Here is a 15,794-nt window from a genome sequence, read left to right on the forward strand (position 1 = left end):
GCGAAGCCTATCTGATGTTGGACTGGGGAGGTGGGCACTAAGCTGGCTCATCACCTGGCACGCGTAGAAGCACCCAACCATGCGGTTCCCCTGGCAAACTGAACCAGGGCGTCCAACCAGCCTAACGCCTGCAGGAAGCCACATGGTTTCGAGATTTACTGAAATTACTGAGTCACACTAAAACTGAAAACACAGTGGGAGTTAATGACTACAATGTTACCTGAAAGTGAGAGAAACACCCTAAAACTTGAAAATTCTCTTTTTTTCTGTATCCTCCATCTGTCACTCCCTGGCAGATGTCTGAAGTTTCACCTTATTCTCATGCTTTTTCTCCCAGCGCAGGAATTAAAAATAGATTGTTCCATTCCGACAAAGTGACCAGCAGAGGGCGCCAAGTTCTGAAAAATGCACCTGTATTTTTTACATGTTTCAAGCTGTTTATATGTTGCAACAACACCTGGTCAGAATCAACAGAGTATGAACTGGATAACAGAGTAAATAAAACCTTCTATAGCTGAATTTCAAAAGCTGAAAAATACGGTACAGGAGATAATGAAGGCAGTGTTTCTTCAAGCCCTTGTTAAAAAAAACATATAATGACACTTTAACACTTTACCGGTAAAAGTGACTTGAATCGACTGCAGCAAGACTTAAATGCTCTGTCAAACTTGTACATTTTTAGCCGAATATTTTCCTTGGTTTGAAATGCATCCTTATTTCAAGGTCGCTCTGTTTTGATCAGGAGGAAACGGTTACATAAAGAGCTGGCGAGAAGTGAATGAAAGACATGACCTCCACCTCCATTTGATGAAGAAGGTCAAACTCAAATAAAACTCAAGGCCAATGCTGGCATAATAGAAGGGGATTTCGCAGGAAGGTACCCAGACATGCCTATTATTCAATCTGATGTGATCCGTGGCGCCTTTTCCCACCTGAGAGGCAGCAGAACACTTCAGATGTGGCGCGCCGTGTTAGCCAGCTCAGGGATTCCAGCCAGAATGAATCAGTTTTTCCGATTTTCCGATTCTCGAAACCCAGCAGACGCTGACAAGAGTCTGTGATGAAGCTGAGGCTCCTGCTCAGCACGTAGACATGGATCCATGTTTTTTTTTTTTTTTTCTTTTTTTCGAACACATCGTCAAGGAGGCTGAGGACAAACTGTTGGTTCAAACGTACCCGTTGGCAGTGGGACACTGAATATCAAGAGGCGAAATCATGTGGCACACCTTTGTAAAGACCAAGAGGCTGCACTTCATTTCTGCAAATGTGACTGCGAGGGTGAGAGAACCCAATCTGGAGCTGCAGGGATGAACTGTTTCCTTTCATCACCTTTTTAAATGTCCAACACCTCGATGACTGGTTGGAGAAACATTTAGATATCTTATAATCCATTATGCTGAGCATTTAGGTTTTTTTTTTTCTCTTTTCAACATTTTCTGACACTGAGCTGAATGTGTCTAGGTTGGTGACATTTAAGGTTGGCGCCCTGACTTAGTATAAACCATAAAAACAATCGTGAATCACAGGACTTTTGTGAAAAGGGGCGTTCCATAATTGAGGTTATGAGGACATTGTGAATGTACAGACTGCACTCGAACACGGTCCGGAGTCAAGGTCCTGAAGTTTGGACTCAAACACAGTTTTTCTGCTGGCGGGATGAGAGGAGTTTCCTTTTGTTTTGTTTCGTCAGTTTATCTTATCTTTGGCTCTGGCCGTTTGACACCGCTCTTCAATTCACATCAGAGCAACAAGCCCTTTGAAAACAAATGAACCCTCGCGGTTTGGAGGGGGGACCAAAATAAAAGACAAAAACGAAGAGTCACGAAATTCCGTTTTCCGCTGAAGCCACGGCGGCAGGATGGGCTTCAGGAAGGCCGAGGATCTCTGGTCTTCCTGTTGTTAACATTCTCCGATGGCGTTTATGTTTAGGGCGGGAAAACTTTCACCCATGAAATTTTCAACAGCAAGGATGACAGAGGGATAACTGTAGTCTGCTGGAGCTTCTGTTCAGATCATGGCCCGGAAGGCGAATGAGACGGCAGCTCCCAGTGCCAAGCCAAGGGACAAGAAGAAGGCCATGACGGCGCCGGCAGTCTCAGCTTGATTTGGTGGCACTTTTCTGTAGAGATACGGCAGAGGGACGAAAATCATCAGTGTGCGGATTCACTATCAGCCGCCGTTTCACATTACAACTTTGAATGATAACAAAAGTTGCTTAGTACGAAGGCAGAACTGGGATCTGCTAAACTGGCTCAAGTAGATGCTGCTGACATCTTAAGTTCACTAATTGACATATTGAAGCTGCCATTAGCTCCTGCTTGCTCCTGTTAGCACAGATTTTCCCTCCGTCACTGGCAACATAAATAATTCAGGATGGTTTCAGAGGCCTTTTGACTTTTAGACGGCCGGACAGAAACAAGGTTCGTGCTGCTTTTTTTGATCTGTGCCGTTTCCCTCGTCTTAACAGGCACAGTTATCATTCTCAGCAGTTGAACTTTGCAGATTTGGCCTTTGCTCCGCTCTGTAATGCTGCTCCACCAACTTCAAAAGCGAGGGGTGTGGAATTTTCTTTTCCTTTTCTTTCTCTTTAAGAGTTGATGTGTTTCAATAAAAAGAGAATCAATGTGGCTGCGGTCGACACAGGAAGGAACTGAGGATTTTATACCACATCTGCTCCGGTGCTGACACAACCTGTGTGTGCGCTCAGTTTACTGGGTCTCATTTGCTACATAAAGTAATGAAAATGAGAGAAAATGAAACGTGGAGAGAAGTAAGATATCAGTTCTTCTTCAAATCAAAAGGCCAGTAGATTATCATCCGAGGGGGCGTATTCACTGGATCAGCAGATTACTATCTGATAAATAAAAAGAAATGAACGTGCGTGTGTGTGTTTGTGTTGTTTTCATACTTGGGTCCAAAGCACATGCAGAGGCTGGCCAGGTATCCGTTGGAGAACGAGAAGAAAATCATGAAGACGATGTACCAGGCGTCGTGGCTGAAGAGCACAGGCAAGTAATTGCGGGGCTGGACGTTGCACAGCATGAAGAGCGGGATGAAGATGACACGCAGTCCCACCAGGACAGGAAGCCAGATGCTGTCCTTCCCAGGCTGAAGGGGAAGAGAGAGCAAGACAGAGAGAACGAGACAACAATCAGCAAAGGGACTAATATTCAGTCAAGTAATATCTGGCCTGAGGAGAGTTCACGCCCAGCCGAGGTTCACGAGCCCCATCCAAGGCCACATTCCAGAGACCGTACTCCTTTTGTACAGAGTGAATTGATTGAATGGGATTATTTGCTCTGGGATGCTTGAAATGTGACTTTTTTTTTGTTCAAGTACCTCACAGATTTCAAGAGCGATTGCATTTGGCCCCGCCAGAGAATTAATTTAAGCCGCGCATTAAAATTAGAGATACAGAAAACTGAGGAACTTCATCTGAGGGTGATAAAACAAAACGATAGAAAATCCTTATTCATCAAGGAAACATGAAAACGGTATAAACTGCAATTACCTCAGTACTGATTAAAGAGATTTCAAATGTTAATTAAGGGTTGATATTTTTTTGGCTTTTCAGACTCACGACTTTTACGCAATAGTCTCTCCGCCAGATGTGGATGAAAAAGCACCAACCTCAGCCAGGGGTCAACCAAAACAGCCAGACCACTTCCTCTGCCAACATCTGTTTGTAACATCTACGTTCCACTCATCACTCCAGGGCTAGAAACGCTGCAAACACCGAGGTTTTTTGCAAGGCTCTGCAGTCACTGGCTAGGTGTCCTTAAATCCCTATACAAGCAGGATACATAGTCGTCCGCAACACCTTTGACTTTAAATGTGCAAATACTGCACGTAGACAAGCGTGTGTCTCCTCCCCGGTCAGATCGGGCCACCGGGCCGGAACTTAAACAGACAGCTCATTTGCACTGTTGATGAGGCGAGATGAAGATGAGGATCTCACTGATCTAATCGCGTCAAATTCCAGCACGAAGCCTGTTTTCAGCTGTACGGTTCATAAAGACCGTCCAAAAGTTGTCAGCAAAGACCAAAGTATTTTAAGAGGTACGAGTCACGGTGAGTTTTATGACGAACCCCAGCCAGCGTGTGGACGTGCGCCCACATCCGAAAAGCTTTGTGTGTAATCGTTATCATCATGTTCTTACTGACCCACATGCAGACGGCAGTCAGACTCCTGCCAGCCCAGTCCATCACGTTGAAGAGGAGGAAACATGAGACAGGGATGAAGTACGTGTCTAAAATGGGAGCAAAGTTGTTGTTCAGGGCGAGACGGTGGAAAGATTTTCTCTTAAGTATTCCAATATTAAATACACATCACTGAGAGGTCTACGGTTTGACGGGGGAACATCTTTGTAGGTTTTCTTTCCACATGGAAAATGGCACTGACTGCACGAATTGTTCTGGAAACCCAGGCTGAGCAGAGAGAGAAACATGGAAAACGGCCCACTTTGCCATGACTCTCCTCTGTGAAGAAACAGGCCCGTCCCATCCATTACGATTTTAGCTTTATTTACTTTCATCCTGGGATAATCAAAGTTTTCAATCGTGCCCTCAAAAGACAAACCCAGTCTTTTGTGAAGCGTAACTAAATAAAGAATGTTGTGAAAACAACCCCCTTTTGGAGAGGATCTCTTCACACCAAATTCTTTCGAAATTCCCCACTCAGGCTATCGAACTTGCAGGGAGTGTGTGGGCTCTGCATGTCGGCTGCAGGTCAGCTCGAAAGCCAATGAGGTCAAGCCAAAGAAATCCTGAAAGCTAAGTAATTAGTCTACTTGGACTGAAGTTAGCAATGCTAATCGTGACGGCGGCTTAAAACGTCATCAAAGATGGCAACTCACTCCACTCGCTCTCCTTTTCCACGATGGATTTGACCTCCACGGTCACGGCTGGGAAGGTTCCGATGGTGACAGTGAAGATGAAACAGACCGACAAAGCCATCACCCAAATCTGGTAAGGAGGCACAGGATAAATATAATCCACGTTACCGAAGTGGTTTGGGCTCATACTTGTGTGAGGAAGAGAAAGAAGGAAATGGTATCATTGTTGATGCAAGGCAAGCATCCGTCAACCACTGATTGTAATAATTCATAATCATAATTGAGAACAAATATGAAAAAATGTAAAAGCTGCTGACCAAAGATTGTGGAAAAGCACAGGGTTCAAAACATTTACCTGCTTAAAGATATTGAACACGGACGTGCCGGAACTGACATCTTCCCCGCCCCCTGGTTGTTTCTCTGCCCGGGTGTCTGAGAAAGAAATTTTGGTGAAGTTACACAATGTTTGAGGAAAACTTAACACACCCCTGCCCTCTCAGGGGGTCAAAACATCTCGGGAGATGTTGAACACTGGGCTTTTGCACTGGACCGCGATGTGTAATTAACATTGCAGTGGTCACCATCTGGCTGAAACAAAAGCTGTAAACACTTTATTTTGTGCTGCAAGTCAGGGGAGGAGGAAGAGGGGAAACGAAACGATGTGATCTAACTGAATGATGGGACACATCTGGACAGTTCTGGTGGAAAGCTTTGGCAAAACAAACGTTCTCCAACTTAATGTGGGTGGAACCGACTTCCGTTTCTACATTTTTGATTCTTTCCAGAAATATACCTTTATTGAGAAGATCCATCTTGTTCTCCTCGTCAGCGGACTGTCTGGATCCATTACTCTCGGTGTAGTACTGGAAAAATTCCTGTTGATGGAGCGCAGCAGAGTCACTTGGAGCCATGTTATAAAGCATGAACAGGCACAATTATGAAAACATAAAAGTTTGTTTTACTGGATGCATGGCTTTACCAGTTTGGGAAGAGCCAGGTAGGAGACAATGGCGAGGACGATAACGACGCAGGCGGTAATGAAGTAGCCAAAGGCACTGCTCTGCAGGGCTGAACGGGCTTCAGACAGACATAATGTGACAATAAATAAAAGTCCTTTTTTGGTTTGACAGTCATATATACAAAAAAGATGGCAAAACTTTGCTGGAGAAATCACGTGATTTCAAGGAAAAGCCCACTGCACTTCTAGAATAGTTGAGTGAAGCAAAAACATTCCTGTCCGCACCAAAAGAAAAAAAAAAAAAAAAATCAGTCTAGGGAACGGTTTCACAATGGGGGTTTTTAGGAATTTACTGTTTGCAATGGGACACTTAGCCAGTCTCTACCGAGAGAAGAATGAAGAAGAATGATTAATTCTCAGCTGAATCACAATTTGTTTGGTTTAATGATTCATTTGGAGCAAGATCTGTGTGAAACCATTTTGAGCATTTTGTGAGTTAGTTTTGTGCAAACAAAACGTTGAACTCCTGACAGCAGGCCTCCCGCTCAAAAACATAATAAAAAAAAAAATGTCTTTTTCAGGGCTTCTTTACACATCTGTATTGTTTGGTTGGGAGTTTTGGAATTTCAGAAATACCAGTCACAGAGACACTTTCTCTGAAATAGAAAATAACTAAATGGAGTATCTGTGCTGGTTCACAGTTTTACAAGGTATGATTTTCCCCTCTACAAGCCACTACTTTTTAGGTCCACTGGTTATCTTGAACCGGCAAGAAGAGCCAGGATTGAAAGACGAGACGGGATAAACCCTTTCTTTGTTCCGAAACGATGTTGTTATGAGGATTTGAGGACCAACTGAGAAACACACCATTCGTGCCGATCTGAGGGCAACATTGCGGGTATTTGGCACGCAGCACTAAATCACCTTGATAGATAAAGAGCTTGACAGGAATGGATTTTTGTGGGGAGAGTGGGCTTTGGATTAGTTTGGTGTAATCTATGATGGTGTTAAATGGTGGCTTTGTCACCTACTTGCCAGAGCGCAGATCATGGAGAGAGCGGCGAAGGTGCCGGCCAACCCCTGGCCACTCATGATGGGCGTGGTGTAAGAGGCAGGAAGTATCCCGGCCAGTCCGAATAGGCTGCCCTGAAGGATGGCACCGAATGCTGACGGGAAAGACAAGAGAGAGAAAGAGAGAAATGTTGGCCTGGGTGTATTTTGTCATTGTATGCCTGGTGCGAAAAAAAGAAACCTGGATGACCAGAGAGGAGGATTTCTACATTTGAGTGTTCCTATGACCAGACATACTGTCTCACAATACTATAAAAAGATTAAGGTTGTTTAATGTTGTTCAACATGCCACACTTTCGGCTTTTCCCTTCAGGGGTCGCCACAGCGAATCAACTTTCCTCATCTAACCTTATTCTCTGTATCCTCTTCGCTCACACCGACTACCTTCATATTCTCTCACTACATCAATAAATCTTCTTTTTGGTCTTCCTCGAGACCTCCTGCCAGGCGGCTAAAATTCCAGCTACCAATATATTCACTATCCCTCCTCTGTAAATGACCGAACCATCTTAGTCTAGCTTCTCTGACCTTCTCTCCAAAACATCTAACATGTGGTGTTTCCTCTTCTTTGTTATATTATCAGTCCTTGCCTTGTATTTAATGCTACTTTAACAGATTTTGATCTCTAAGTCTGGAATAAGTTCAGTGGAGTTCGGTCTGTGATTCATAAGGAAAGGAATCATGCATTTATAATCGCTGCTCAAGTGTAGCCAACTTACAATTGATGCAGATAATTTTGATCATGGTGAGCGTGAAGAAGGGCAGCGGGGCCACATCCACCTTCACCAGTATGGCCGTCAACAGGAAGACAATCAGGATTACTGTGAGGCTACCTGAGATCCGGAGCTTCTGAGGGATCCTTAACAAGAACAGTAAGGAAGTGAAACTTCAATCATCTGTTGTAACATATGATGGACCATTTCACAACAACTCCGCACATATGTCTTTACTGAGAAATGAACTGACCAATCGACATGCCCATTTCCACAAATTTAAAGATAGCATTTCGTTGAAATCTCTGATTCATGAGGGGAAAGTGAAAAGACAGATTTTCAGATTTTAGAATCACACAATTTTTACAATGAGAAGCAGGTCGAATGACAATTATCAGTGTTTGGTTCTTCAAAACACAAGAAGCATACAGGCACGTCTTTATAGACATGAGCGTAAACAGAGTAAACTGAGAGGTGTTTCCGAGAGAAAGGCAGCAGGGGCCATGATCGAGTTTGAAGAAGAAGTAGGACAAATATGAGAAGAAAAACGGGGAAGTGCACAACACTTTCTTGGTTGTGACGTGCAAAGGGGTGAGTTCAGCATGGTCGGGGTCACCCTAGATCTCTCAGTCCTCCTTTAATTAAAGAAAACATAGAGGAGGCGTGCACACATATGTTGACATATAGGATCGGGTTACTTAAAGCGGCGAATGGAGACCATGGATATCTGTGTATACGACTGATTTCACGGTTTTGCGTACTCTTATCTGAATACACAAATACCTTAAAGATATTTGATAGAAGAAGATTACTGATTATTTTCATCTTAATGGAAGCTTATAGAATTTGCTTTCTGTTTTAAAAATCCTTTTTGGGGGGAGGGGCATTCTATACAAAGACAGAAAAAAAGAGAAGATGAAGAAAGCCCTCTATTTTGTCACTGTCAGTTACATATGAAGCAAAATATCGATGGAATTGACCCACTGCAGATGAAACCTTGTGCTTCAGGCAGCACATAGCAGTTAGGGGTTCAGTGTCTTGCCCAATGACACTTCCACAGGCTAGGAGGAGCTCGGGAATCGAACCAGGAACGTTTGGCTCAAAGTCGTGGTGACATATGATGCACATACTGTGCTACAATTGTTCCCAAAGTTAACTATTGTCATTTGTTTCCAAAATACATACTGCAGAACTATGACTACTTGCGTCGTTTATTCTTGATCACGTCGCCAAACAACTAATGAAAGCATGATTCACTAATGCTAAAATTTGGTATGTGTATCTCTCTCTGAAATTCCCCTGACAAGATGGCTTTTTCTTTTTTTTATTGTTGAGAAGAACTTTCCAAAGTACTCGGTGTTATTCTATTTCTCCTCTAATGGAACTTGGACAGTGCTACTAAATTCTTTAGAAGAACATCTTCCCCCTTTGGCTGAGCAAGCACAAAAAAAGTTAAATAGAGATTTGTGTTTGTTTCGGTTTTGTATTATTTTCTATCCAAAATCAATATTCAGAGGTTCAGTCAACAAGACATTGTAAAATCAACATACAGTTATTAGTAATCTGGGCCAAAAAACTGATCTCTTGCCACTTTTAAAAAACCGAGGGTCTGCAAGAACCTGCTCGCTCACACTTGTTGATATCGTGTGTGCACAGAGATGGGTCTTTACCTCTGGTGTAGGAAGGAGTTGAGGCAGGTGAAAATGAGCAGCGGCACCATGGCGCATAGTGTCATCACATTGTTGAATTTTGACTCCAGGATGTTGCGAGTATCTCCCTCTCTGTTCATGGTGACGTTACCACTCGGACTGATGGAGACATTTATGAGTGGGTCCTTCAGCCTGCTTGTGAAATACTAGGGAGGAGAAGCATCGCAAGTTGATGTTATTTCACATAAATTGAACTGGACAGGGATGTTACATGAAAATAGAGATTACAGGGAAAATGACAGATAAACCCATCCACAGCTGAATGTCAAATTCCTTTCAGATAGTTAAACTTGAGTTCCACTGCGTAAGACGTTAGCCTGTGAAAGGCCAAAAATAATAGTGGTGGATTAGAGGGGATATTCCACTGCAGGACTGGTTTGCATAAGATCTGGCAAAGCCGGGTGGTCTGTGAAAGGCTGCAAACAAACTATATTTCTTCTCTACCCTAAGGTGACCTTACCCTTAGCAGGGTAGAATCTTTTCAGTCTGCTGTCACTGACCGTAAAGCCACTAACAGGGTCTTCCCTTCATTTCAACTGTGTGTTGTTACAGGGATTATCTGCCTCTGCCTGCAAACATTCCCACACTGGGGAGAGTTGTCCTCTAAGTGTGTTTTAATGTACCATAGTCGCAGTCATGAAGAAGTTCCAAGGCAGGAGGGTTCCCAGGCCAAGGATGAAAAAAATAATCCACACTGCATTGTATCTGGAAAAGAATGAGGGCAGTACATCACGTCATTGCACTAAAGATCAATATATCAACTTCTAATGAGTAATCGATGAGACAAAAGAAACAATTAACTTTAAGATCTCCAGAAGGGAATAAGCTGTATCTTGCTTGATTTTATTCATTGTCTGTATAAAATAGATAATGTGGACTGGAGCAAACTATGTACATCATGCTGAAAAAGCCTAAATGCTCGTCATACCCAAAATTATTAGTATATGAAAAAGTCAAGACATTATTGCTCTGGTCCAAATTTGGGGTTCTCTGAGTTTTTCCAGCCACTGCCGGTTGGTCAGTGGTCAGACAGGCAGACACGGGAAATACCAAGAATGTCAGAGCTAGAGAAACATGGATTAGTTTTTGTTAGAATCAATGATCAGTGTCTTGTGGACAAAGAAAGGTGTAGTTTCTGCCTTTGGCTGACAAGGTTTCTTACTTGTCTCGAGGTGTGTTGACAGCGGTCATGGTTCTTGTTGATCTGGGGACATGTGCTGATATCGATTTTGGGCAAGGCTGGAAGGAGGTCTGAAAGGCGAAGATAACAAGTTTCAAACACATTAAAAAAAACAAGTGTGTGCAAGCAGTTAGCCATCCCCCTGTGATCCTTTTTCTTGGGCAAATACAGCCGTTAGGTAATTTACTGTTCATTTAAACTGTTAAAAATGGACTGTTAAATCAAAGCATAAACCTCAAGACCCACCTCTTCTAAACCACTCACAACACCTACAGCCTCTCCCAATAATTGTGTGTATATCCTGTGTCTTCTGTCTTTCACTTGTAAAGCGTCTTTGAGTACCATGAAAAGCGCTATAAAAATCCTATCTATTATTATTATTATTATTAAGGTGATGTACAGCATTGGCTCCAACGTCAGAAGTCACACAGCAGATGAAGTTCATTGCACAGGTACAGGAAGAGGAATTGTTCCTGATTTCTGTGATGCAAATTGTCATATCTTAACAAAACAGCCACATACAAATTGTCATATCTTAACAAAACAGCCACATAATCAATCTACATTGCAAAACTCTGAAGCATGGCACAGAAAAATTGCTGACTGTTACTCTGAAAACCCACATGACAACCTGAAATCAGCAAAGCAAAGCTTTTAAAAGAAAATCAATATGATTTACAGTGACAGAAAGAGGAACAACCATCCATAAACTACAAACTTACTTAGTGGAGAGTTCAGGGAGTCCTTGGGGCAGAAGCACAATTTAGCGCTGCGATGTTAATGCTTGTACCACCCACACTGTTTTGAAGGTGGTCAGCGCCACTGGTTTGCTACTTGTTGGACCGCCACCCTGACTTGAAACGCTATCCATTTCTGACTCTCTCCTATCCTACCTTCACCCTTTAACTTCCCTTTATGCCACATCCCAAACTTTCCAACACCTATTTTATATTACAAATATTTGTGATGCTCTGTCACCTTAAATGTCAATATTTCTATAACAGTACTTTAAAAATACAGGAAAAGTCGAAATACTTACATTTGGTTGTGATTTCAAGTCACATTAAATGTTTAGTCTGTTTGTTCCATCATTAGTTAGCTACGTCTTTGAATTATCATTTCTTTCAGTCATTCTATTTTTCATTAATTTCTTTTCATTTCCCTCTCCACTGACCTTCACATATGCCACATAATCATTCATACTTCTCTTAGGTATTCATGTCTATTTAGATGTTTCACAAACTTGGGCATGCCAAAACAACTTTTATTCATTTCTTACTTTCAAATCGAGCTCCCCTTCTGTCCCCTTAATTCTATTCTCGAAAAGTGTTTAAATAACCAAAATTGTTCTCGGCACCACCCTCTCCTAACATGTTTTCCATTACATGTGATGGAGTACATGTGATTATAAAGCGGTGTGACAGTTCAAACAATGAGGTTTGATGCGAAAGCGCTGCAAGCGCTCCAAGTGCTTCAAGTGCTTCAAGTGCTTACTCTTATATTAAAGTATACAGTTGTCTGCCATCTGTAAGTGCAGAGATTAGGAGCACATCATTCATTAGCTCTTCATAAAATGTGATCCATTGTTTAGCCAAAAACTGAAATACACTGATTAATGTTAAAAAAAGCCACTGTACGGAAAAGACATTGAATATGTTTATCCATTTGTTTAGACTTGTATCGGTCAATAGGATACAGCAGTCCTACAGATGCATCTTTTGCAGTTGGAAGCCCTCTAAATCCATTATCCCTGCTACGGACAGATGTGATGAGGGAATCACATGACCAATCTTGCTGGTCATGTGTATATTCTCAGTGAGAACAGAGACAGCTCTATATGGATGGGGCTGAATGCTATAGCCCGTTAAGTTACATGCATTGAAGACTATACTGGCCTGATTGAGGGGAGCCTGACTAGCATGTGAGTTGGGAAGTCATTGGAGTTTGGACTGTACAAGTTACAGCCTAACAGCAGGCACGCGCTTATAGAGTTGGTTGGAAACAAAATAAGAGACAGATCATATACAGCACAAACAGAGGCCGTATTTGTAATGCTTCCAAGCATAAGAAGTTATCAAAACAGACAAAAATTCTTAAATGAAATCGAGATGCTACCTTTTAAAAGGGGAAAAGTATGTTAATTAGAGGATAAAGAATCAGAAAATAGAAAGAGGTAATAGAAATATGACTAGTGAATCAGAGAGGAAGTCACATTCTTCAGCCAACAGCATACCGTAATGTTGGCCTCTATTTAAATGATTACAACATCAAGTTATTGGAAACAATGAAAAAATCAGAAAGCTGTGATGACCAATGGCAGTCACAAACTTCCATTATGGGTTTATCACAGCACGCCTAAAGTTCCTTCACCTCAGCATTCCAAAGGAAGAGGATGACCAGCTTTATCTGACCATGGAAAAAAAAACTATTTGTTATTGTGTCACTCATTGTCAAAAGAGTAAAAGGGAAATGAGGGGGGTGTGCAGAACTGCTGTAACTATAGAGGGATAAAGCTAATGAGCCATACAATGATGTTATGGGACAGAGTATTGGAAACAGGACTGAGAGCAGAAGTCAGCACTTGTGAGCAGCAGTATGGCAGTATGGCTTGAGAGTACTACAGATGCATTTGCTTTGAGTATGCTAACAGAGATATACAGAGAAGATCAGAGGGAGATGCATTGCGTTTTTGTAGACCTAGAAAAAGCATATGACAGGGTGCCGAGAGAAGAACTCTGAGCCTCCTCTTTCTGGTGATGAACAGGCTGACAGATGAGGTTAGACGGGAATCTCCATGGACCATGATGTTTACAGATGACATTGCGATCTATAGTGAGAGAAGGGAACGGGTTGAAGAAAATCTAGAGAGGTGGAGGTATGCACTGGAAAGGAGAGGAATGAAGGTTAGGCGCAGCAAGACAGAGTATATGTGCATGAATGAGAGGAACCTCGGGTGGAATGGTGAGGCTACACCGAGAGATCAAGATTTCAAGTTCTTAGGGTCAACAGACCAGGGCAACTGAGTGTGTGGAAAAGAGGTAAAGACACAAGTTGAAGCAGGTTGGAACGGGTGGAGAAAAGTGTCAAGGTTACTAAGCCATAGAAGACTATCAGCCGGAATGAAAGGAAGGGTGTACAAGACAGTGGTGAGACCAGTGCTACTGTATGGTCTAGAAACAGTAACAACAACAAAAAGACAGGAGGCAGAGCTAGAGGTCACAGAGATGAAGATGTTGAGGTTCTCTTTGGGAGGGACGAGAATGGATATGATCAGAAATGAGTCCATCAGAGGAACAGCGCATGTCAGACGCTTTGGAGACAAGGTCAGAGAAGCCAGACTGAGATGGTCATATACAAAGGAGGGAAAGTGGGATAGTGAATATATTGGTAGACGGACTTGGAGCTGCCAGGCAGGAGGTCAAGAGGAAGACCAAAGAGAAGATTTATGGATGTAATGGGAGAGGATATTAACTGAGTAGGGGTGAGAGAGGAGGATACAGAGAATAAGGTTAGATGGAGAGGGTTGAATCGCTGTGACGACCCCTGAAGGGAAAAGACGAAAGGAAAAGAAAGAAGAATCAAACAGTAGTTATTGGTCTGTTTAAGTAGCAATAACATTTTTCCATCTACTCTATCAAAATGAATGTGCTGTGACATTTATTGTAATTGACCTATATTGTGAGAGAAGATATGAGCCATACAGTACTTGCCAAATATCAGTAGCTGCTCTGCAAATACAGTAATATTTGAGTTATATATGATGACATACTGTTGGTGGTCATCCACCCATGGTCAACTGCATGAGCCCACGCGGGCATCACCTGAGATGCTCAGAAGTATCTCTCCACAGTTAATTGACATTCCCTTGCGTACAAAGAGCAGTGGAATTCACTCGCATCTCGGTGACATGTATTCTCTCCTAAAGAGGACGAGTGGAAAAATTACGGTCTCGGGAAGCATGCCATTGTCATGGTGAAATGAGATCATCTTGACAGTCATAACTGTGATAAATCGTCCCTTTAACACATTTCCTCAAAAAGTGTCTATTTATACTGAACTTTCCGATTATCATGAGCTATGTGGTACTATATTGAACTTATCAAAAAAATCAACAAATACAATGGCAAAGTACTTATTTTTCCTGCAATGGACACAAAGCTTAAAACACCATGATTTCCTTTACAAGACATCTCTCTTAGCCTGACCTGCTATCAAAATGAGCCAGCTGGCATAAACCACCTGGTGTTAAAATGCAGCCAAACACACGCACGCACACACACATATGCACACACACGCACGCACGCACGCACACGCACTGGGGAACAGCAAATAATCAGTGGGAGACTAAACTATTTGCTTTCTCTGCATCATAACTCTAATACAACCAGCACTTTGAAATTTAAAGAATTATGAGTTGTCAGATATTGCTGTATCCTCAAGTAATTTGAATTATAATGTTCCAGAACCAGGGACAGTCCTGAACAGACTGTTAAAATAGCCTAACACTCAATAGTTTTGTTTGTTTGTTTATATGTCTGGTCCTCTATTTCAATTAAAACCCTCTTCACAAAAAAACAAACAAAAGAAAAACAAATTTCCTACCAAAACTCATGCCCCAGTTTCGACAATGTTGATGATGGGCCATCTAGTAATTGGAGGGTGACTGGTTCCATCCCGGGTTCTGGCAGAGACCATGGTAAATTGTCCTTGAGCCAGACAGAACCCCTGCTGACCATGATCCTTTCATCAGCGTATGAATGTGTGAGGCTATATTGTTGATAAGTTGGCTCCATGTCAAGCCCAAAGTGGTCACAGTGGAAGTGAAAATGTGCTATAAGAGCATTGAGCGGGCAGTTTACTTGAAAAGGAATGCATAAGATCTACTTTGTGTTTACTCTCCTGACAAGCTTCGATTAAATAGATTTATCCCTTATACTTCTGTTATTGCTATTGTTTTGTAGTGTTGGATGACTTGTTCTTTGCTGCTGGTGAGGAAAGTGTCCTTGCCTATAAAACCCAACTATATATTTTTGAAGGAGTACAATTTTCATGCCTCATCAAATGGGATGGCTTTATGTTGGTCTCTTGCTGAGGCCAACCACAAAGCAATTTCCAGCTGGCTAGAAAATACTTGAAATTACGACCAACTGTAAAGCAAGCACAGTTCATATAATTAATCCTTTATTAATCCCTCATGGGGAAATTCATTCTCTGCAATTAACCCATCATGGATGAACCATGAGCAGTCGGCTGCCATCCATCAGGGGTTCAGTGTCTTGCTAAGTAACACATCAACACACTAGGAGGAGACAGGACTTGAACCAGGAA

The 15,794-nt window shown here is 42.3% G+C and overlaps 1 protein-coding gene across 6 annotated transcripts in view; it reads right to left on the bottom strand.

Annotated features, from left to right (window-relative positions):
• Nucleotides 1-396: 396 nt before the first annotated feature.
• Nucleotides 397-15,794, bottom strand: part of LOC147236692 (equilibrative nucleoside transporter 1-like) — a 33,992-nt gene continuing 18,594 nt past the window's right edge. For 4 of the 6 annotated variants that reach the window (XM_086172471.1, XM_086172454.1, XM_086172463.1 and 1 more), the window contains 12 exons: nucleotides 10,449-10,537; nucleotides 9,910-9,991; nucleotides 9,248-9,432; nucleotides 7,584-7,723; nucleotides 6,825-6,959; nucleotides 5,815-5,912; nucleotides 5,629-5,710; nucleotides 5,191-5,267; nucleotides 4,857-4,965; nucleotides 4,165-4,250; nucleotides 2,909-3,108; nucleotides 397-2,119 (listed from right to left, as the gene is read on the bottom strand). In XM_086172471.1, coding sequence (XP_086028597.1) covers nucleotides 2,008-2,119; nucleotides 2,909-3,108; nucleotides 4,165-4,250; nucleotides 4,857-4,965; nucleotides 5,191-5,267; nucleotides 5,629-5,710; nucleotides 5,815-5,912; nucleotides 6,825-6,959; nucleotides 7,584-7,723; nucleotides 9,248-9,432; nucleotides 9,910-9,991; nucleotides 10,449-10,477 — 1,335 coding nt within the window. In that variant the 5' untranslated portion in view covers nucleotides 10,478-10,537 and the 3' untranslated portion in view covers nucleotides 397-2,007. Of the gene's footprint in view, nucleotides 2,120-2,908; nucleotides 3,109-4,164; nucleotides 4,251-4,856; nucleotides 4,966-5,190; nucleotides 5,268-5,628; nucleotides 5,711-5,814; nucleotides 5,913-6,824; nucleotides 6,960-7,583; nucleotides 7,724-9,247; nucleotides 9,433-9,909; nucleotides 9,992-10,448; nucleotides 10,538-11,188; nucleotides 11,371-14,287; nucleotides 14,308-15,794 lie in introns of those variants that run through there. The other 2 variants (XM_086172487.1, XM_086172479.1) reach the window with 2 other exon arrangements.

The sequence above is a fragment of the Fistularia commersonii genome, chromosome 2, assembly GCF_037954325.1.
Source record: "Fistularia commersonii isolate RoL2024-O1a breed Wild chromosome 2, RoL_Fcom_v1.0, whole genome shotgun sequence".
NCBI classification, from domain to species: Eukaryota; Metazoa; Chordata; class Actinopteri; order Syngnathiformes; family Fistulariidae; genus Fistularia; species Fistularia commersonii.